Raw genomic sequence first — 7112 nt, forward strand, 5'->3', positions numbered from 1 at the left:
GGGGGGGAAGAGGGGGAGGAGGAAGGGAGAGAGGGAGAAAGAGAGAGGGAGAGAGGAGGAGAGAGAGAGGGAGGGAGGGAGGAAGGGAGGGAGGGGAGGAAGGAGAGGGGAAAGAGATAGAGAGCAAAAGAGAGGGCCGAGAGAGACAGAGAGACACGACAGAGACGGAGAGAGAGACAGAGACTTAAAGAGAGACAGAGACAAAGAGAGACAGAGAGTAAAGAGAAAGTTGTGGTAGATTCAGAATCGCCGAGCGTTGTCAAAAGATCGCATCGTGGTCGCTACACCAAAACCCTTTTGCTTTTTTTGTGCAGAATTTTAAGCAGCCGTAGTAATGCACAACTTTGGTACATAATTGTAGGTAAAAGTTGTGCGTCACGGCGCACAAAATCCTGGGGTTGTTTAGATTATTGCATGTATTTATGCACAGTAAAATTCATAAGGATTTAGTGCGCTGGAAACGCACGTGTGTGAATGTCACTCACCTTTAGGAGTGTGAATAACCATTCGTACACTTAGAGGGGTATAGGTGTGAATTTTTCCTAGAAAATTCACACGTTTAACCCCTGAAGTACGAATGGATATTCACACTCCTACAAGTGTGCGACATTCATTCAGTTGCGTTTCCAGTGTGTTCGCTTGCATTTCTTAGGCCTAGGTGAACTACAAATTCCAGTCTCCCTGAGGGGCACCTTATCAGTACGATGATCACTTCCTCCGTCATTGTGCTCGTCGACCCGCCGGACACGGGGGCATGGGATACGCGTCACGACGGCGATAGGGGTGATCGCCATGCTGAAACGCGTCTTGTTTTTCGTGTATTACCTCCCCTGATAATCAACTTATATCTTAAGTGATGTCCAGCCTGGCCTGGTCCGTACAGCCACTCTTCTTTCTTTTTTTTAAACTCAATTAAGAACCAATCGTGAAAGCAGATGATACAAGTTTAAGACCAGTGTAGTCGTGTTTCACTTTGCTCTCCGTCTTTAGTAGGCCCGAAACAAAAAATAATTAGGACCTGCGTCTTGTTGTTTGAATTCGAACCGATGTCAAAAAAATTGTCCATCAGCGTCCGAATTAGAATTGCGTGCCAAATTTAAATTTAGATTTCTAGCTGAAAGAGCAAACCTTAAATCGATAGTCGACGCACAAAAGCACTATTAGCCCGTCTCGTGGCATTACAGTCTGGCTCTGGATGTCTGGATCAGTATGGATGGGGCGAGGCCCAGTATTGTTGTGCGAGATAGATAGGGGGCGACCGGCGGGCGACACGGCCCCAGCCCCAGCCCAAGCCTAGCCGCAGCCAGCCAGCTAGCCGCGGTAGCCACGCTAGCCACAGTGCGAGGGCAGTGTTGATGTGACCTGCTCGCTAAAAAAAATGTGCTTAACACTACGTTGCACACTTTTCAGTGTTTGATAAGATACTTAAATATTGGTTCGTATTTTAACTTTTGAGGTGTATAGTCGGTACCTGTCAGGGTAACAATAATACCGACAGTACCTATAAAAACCACCACATAAGTATTTTTCCGATGAAATGTTGGTACTCGTGAAAATCGCCATACAAGTTTGCTTTTGTTTTTCGTTGTCAAGGTTGTACTCGTGAAAATCGCCATACAAGTTTTTTTTTTACAGTGCAAAGTTGGTACTCACCCGACGATGCCAGGACCGCGGAGGCGAGCAGGCACACGAGCACTACCAGACCGGCCGGTACGCCGGAGGCCTGGACCATAGTGACTCCTGCAGGAGCGACAGAGAGAAGGAGAGTCAGTCGGCAGTCGGTCAAGACAGGGAAAACCATTTTCCCCTCCCTCTCCATCCCTCTCCCCTCCGGCCCCTCCCACCTCCAATCCCTCCCACCTCCAATCCCTCCCCCCTTCCCCACCACTCCCTCCCCCCTTCCCCACCAATCCCTCCCCCCTTCCCCACCACTCCCTCCCAACATCCACCATCCCGATGCCGGGACCGCCCTGGCGCCTGCGAAGTCCGACATAGGCCACCCGCCCATCGGAGAGGCAAGGTTTTGCCTACCCCACAGGCGCCGTGCGGCGCCGCCGTGTCGACCGTCGAACCTTCTTTCTCGTTCTTAAACACCATTTTTGTAATTATTTTTCAACAACCGTGCTGCTGTCGTATAGGTAAACAATTACATTTTGGCTAACAACAAAATTTTCTCGTACAAAACTGATCTTACTTTTCGTGCCCGTACAATTTTTGTGAAATCAAAACAGTTGGCGCGACACAACACTACTTGCCATTGAACATTGAATTTTTAAAGGGCAGTGCTCAGACTGTTCTCCGCGTCCACGCACCCTGGTTGTACTACTGTTTTATGTAAACCGATCTTTGTGCGCGAGATTTCCTCCTCCACCTGTCCCCCCCCTCCCCATCCCACAACCTCGACTGTGGGTTGAGAAATGGGGAAAGGGGGAGGGGGGAATACTCGTCGCAGCAGCCGCGTGCAAGGCCAGGCTGAGCCGAGCAGAGGCGGCAAATTCAAACTTTTAGCGCAACGATCAATGCATCTGAGCGGGGGCAGCACACAGACACAGACATAGACACACAAAGACAGACACAGACATAGACACACAAAGACAGACACACACACACACACACACACACACACACACTGTCTCACCTCATGAGGTCGTCCTGACAGAGCCATGGAGCCCCCTCGCAGTACCGCAGGCACCACAGTCAGGGGCGGATCCAGTGCGCCCGGGGGGCCCGGGGGGCAGCATGCGGGAGCCGCGGTCACCTGCAACACCAAAAACAGGACAACTTTACTTTTGCACTACTTTATTGACTTTACACTCGATTGTTTGTCCGACAGTTGTTCAACATATTGCACCAGTCGATCGCTTCAGTCCCCAGATTCACGGCCAGTTTCCACAACAAGTTTAGCCTTTTTTTAAAACAAAACTACAAAACCTTTTACATGATCAATATTTGAATATGACGAATTTGCGCCAGATACCCTGGGAAATACCGCGGAAACTGTCGAAATAATTTGAAATAACGGCGCGAAAGAACTGAAATATGGCAGTAATGCACAACAACCTACATTTCCTTTGTAGCCTGGCATCCGACTCTCGACGTCCCGCGTACCGTACACCGCAGAAGCTAACATCCCACACGGCAAGAGGAAAAGTGGACTTGTGATGTGATGGTGGCATATTACAAGAATCCAAAAGGAATTCGTTTTATTGAGTTGATGGTTCCTCTCTGCAAAGAGGAAAACGGCCTCTTCGTGATGTGCATAAAAAGTTTTACACTCTGTGTAAAAGTACTTAGTCGATAGGTTTACGGAGAAATTCTCCATGATAGGTGTCGTAAATTTACAACTTGAAAATTTTAAATTTACGAGACGAGCACTTAGTACCGTATGACTTAGTGTGAATTCAGAGTTCACGAAACTTTCCGCTTTTCTCGCTTTTAGGGAACTCTGAATCCACCTTTAGACTAAATCGACAAGCGAAAAAATGGGCTTCACAAATTTACTACACTTTTTGTAAATAAAAAATAAAACAAATGTTGTAAATTTACGATAATATTTTTCACAGTGTCAAATCATAATCTTCATAATTTACCCAATATTCTTTGGTTGAGATTCTCGAATGTTCGAGTCGGACACCGCAGGCAACCGGCCGCCTCCCGCCACCTCTTACACTGCCCCCTAGCCCTCCGCTCGGCCACGCCAGTGCGCAGTGCAACCCATCGAGCCGCCGCGTATTCTCCCGGACAGCCGGTAGCTAGCGAGCGTCGAGGATCGTTAGAAAAAGTGGTGTGAGGTAGGTAGGGTTACAGTTCTCCAATGTCTCTCAAGCTGGAAGTTGCGGCGGTCTACCGGCCGCAGCGCCTGGCCCGAGGGGTCGCCAACTCACCTCAGCAGTGTACGGAGTATTATAGTATTATGTGGTATTAAGGCACGTTTTAAGCGATTTTATGTCATATTATTTGATGACTTCTATAAGGTATTATAAGGTATTATGGGGCTATTTTGGGGTATTTTGTGACATATTATGGAGTATTATAAAGGTATTATGGGACCCGTGTACGGAGTATTATGCGAGTTGGTGACCCCTCGGCCCCAATGGAGCCAGCCGAGCCGAGCACGAAACGAACGGTCTCCCTCGCACTCAACGCTACTAACCACTTCTGGTCCGATCGTCTGCTAAAAAAAGCCTGAACCGAAAATCGCCAGCTTGCCAGCGGCCACCAACCAAAAATATTGTGTCGCACACCTACAGGTGTGTGAATATTGTGTCACACACGTACAGGTGTGTGAATATTGTGTCGCACACCTACAGGTGTGTGAATATTGTGTCGCACACCTACAGGTGTGTGAATATATTGTCGCTCACCTACAAGCCCGTGTTCTTTTCACACACATGCAGGTGTGCTAAATTCGTACATTTAGATTTTCAGTGTGTTCTTACTTTAACCCCTCATAATTAGGCTTAAAGGAAGAACATTTTCGTTTTAAAATTTGGGGGATATTCTTGAATTGAGAAACATTTTAGGGTCGGAGGTGCCGGGGATGGTCTGAGCGTAGTAGAGCCTATCCCGATCATTGTGAAATGAAGTTGTTAGAGAAAATCTTCTATAATGTGCGTCGTAAAATTACAAATTGTAAACTTCCAATCACTTCTGTCGATACGGAAGTGATTATTGTACTTTTGACATTTCAAATTGTATTGTTACAACACACATCATGGAAAATTTCCTGTAAACCTTCCAAGTATGTCACACAGTGCACTATGTACAGTACACGACGCGTGTACAACAATGTACATTGTGCCAACGGTGCCAACGGCGCAAAAGAGGTTCCATATAACGCACAGAAGTACTACTCGCTGAAGGGAGTACACCCAGACGGTATCCGCCACGTACCCGTAGGGGGTACTACCCGGAAGGAGCTCCACCGTGCCCCCGGCCCCCTCGCCCCCTCGCCCTCCAGGAGCTGAGCGAGGCGCGTCGCCGGGGCAACCGCATCGACCGGGAGGCTGGCGCATGCGCTCCCCGCTGCAGCATCCGAAGAGAGAGGGAGGGGAGCGGGAGGGGGCAGGCAAACCGATTTATAAAACGCCTCTTAAGTTCTAGATACCCCCGTGAAACAAACGGAGTAGGGGGGGGGGGCAATAAGGGGTGGAAACCCTGGAAAATTTCCGGAAAATTTAGGAAAAACGGTAAATTACCGGGGGAAACTTGAAATCTTCAATGACTTGGGAAACTTTTTGCTATTTTCCGGAATTTTTGGGAAATTTGCCGGAAAATTCTGGAAAGTTTTAACTCTAGGCAGGCACATTACTGACAAGGCGATGGAGGGGGGAAATCATAGTCAGGACCAAAACGTACACGACTATTTCGTGGTACTTTTCGTGGATGCGGTTAGTTCGTGGATCTGTTTGGCTTAGTTTGCTTTGCGCTACGAATTTACGCACTAATGCATACAATCCGTTCAATCTCTCGATGCGGCGCACAAAGTTGGTATTTTAAAAGAGGCGGCCAACTGCCACACAGCGCGTCTCGATCGCACATAGTTTGGTGGGGATCATGGAAGAAAATCAACATTTAAGGCGTAAGGGACGAAAAGTCTGGTGCGGATCGTAAAGAAGGGACGTCTTAAAGCTCGGCGCCCGCGATACTCGGGGTAGGCCTGCCCGCAGTGCACGCATGCACCGCAGGCAAGAGATTGCCTACCTAGCAGGCGCTATGGGAGCCTGCAGCTGGACCTGGCGGCAGATACTGATAACAAAGGCATAACGGACGCAATTTATGCATGGGACTAACGTCGACTCAAGTGTCGTACCAGGCCCACAAAAGATGTGTCCCACAATAAGTGGTTGGGGGTGGCCGTAGTCTCTCTTGTAGTTATACACCTCAGCTGCCCTGTTTTCTGAGTGTAAATAACCATCGACTATTAAGCAACTCAACTTTACGTTGATTGGGGTAGTACACTCGGCGTCGTACACGAAAAACTGCAAGACGCAGCCAGTGCCTTCACACACGGTAAAAACAGTAGCTTTATGTTTCAAGGACCAAGACACCGATTCAAGGACGGGAGTAGAGAAAAACACATGGGCGTCCTTGAATCGATGTCCTGGTCCTTGAACATAAAGCTGCCGTGTTTTTACCGTGCCCTGTACATCTGTAAAGACAACCTCTCTGTGGTGTTCAAACTGCACCCTCAATAGCCCATTCTTGTAGGCCTAACAAGAATGCCGCGTTTGTCGGAATGCAAATTTACTCGCCTCAAGAAAATGTACTACTTGCTGACAGCATTTACTTGAGTCAAGTATATTTTTCTTGTTACAAGAACAGGCTTTTTAGAGTGAGTAAAGCTGTGAGCGCCTGCACACGACACCAAGCTTAGTTTTACAAAACACAACTCTCACGGGTACAAAACGTTAACGAACGCAGTGTCTACACGTTAAAAAGAGTTATAGAGTGTTTCCAGGAGCGTGTGGCACAGGCGACAGGCGTCTCCGCTGCACGTGGCTCCGCGTGACGAGAGGCGGGAACCTTTGATTATGGCGGGTCAGGGGAATTCCACGGGAGGGGCGTAAAAAGGGGGAAGAGCAAAAGAGGGAGCTCGCGCCCAGGAGCGGCGGAGGAGAGCAAGAGCGAGCGAGGAGAGTTCACCTGGGAGAGCGCGGGCGGGGGGTGAGCGGCACACAGCTCATTGGTCCAGCCAGTTTCGATGTGACCAATCAGGCCGAGTCTGACGCCACTCTTGGCCGCGTGGAGCGCTGGCGCGCGACTCTCCCCTCGCCCCTCTCCCCCTCCCCCTCTCTCTTCGGGCTAACGGCAGTCAGATAGAGACAAAAAGTCTGCAGCCCTGACGTTGCCCCGTACTAATGACATTTCCCCCAACAGCCCCCGACCCCCTCCATACCATCCCCGTGCTTCAGAAATAAAAAATAATTATCTCTCCTTCCAATTTTTTTTTTCAAGGTGGTGAAGTGGGTGGTGGTGGGGGTATTCGGTGTTCTACACACACACTGCCGCCGCTCCGCTTCGCCCCGTTGTAGACCGTGGCGCCCTCCCTGCGCAGCGGGAGACACTCGCTCAGCTGCAGCCCCCCACTCCGTGCCCCTGCCCCCCACTCC

At 49.4% G+C, this 7112-nt stretch overlaps 1 protein-coding gene across 1 annotated transcript in view; it reads right to left on the reverse strand.

The window, feature by feature from the left end:
* The window catches only part of LOC113210452 (tolloid-like protein 2), a 45501-nt gene that overhangs the window by 15305 nt on the left and 23084 nt on the right, over nucleotides 1–7112 (reverse strand). Inside the window, exons 3-4 of the mRNA XM_052265147.1 lie at nucleotides 2639–2758; nucleotides 1654–1740 (exon numbers count right to left, since the gene is read on the reverse strand). Coding sequence (XP_052121107.1) covers nucleotides 1654–1732 — 79 coding nt within the window. The 5' untranslated portion in view covers nucleotides 1733–1740; nucleotides 2639–2758. The remainder of the gene's footprint in view (nucleotides 1–1653; nucleotides 1741–2638; nucleotides 2759–7112) is intronic.

Source organism: Frankliniella occidentalis, unplaced genomic scaffold (assembly GCF_000697945.3).
Source record: "Frankliniella occidentalis isolate FOCC.00 unplaced genomic scaffold, Focc_3.1 Scaffold24, whole genome shotgun sequence".
Classification (NCBI taxonomy): domain Eukaryota; kingdom Metazoa; phylum Arthropoda; class Insecta; order Thysanoptera; family Thripidae; genus Frankliniella; species Frankliniella occidentalis.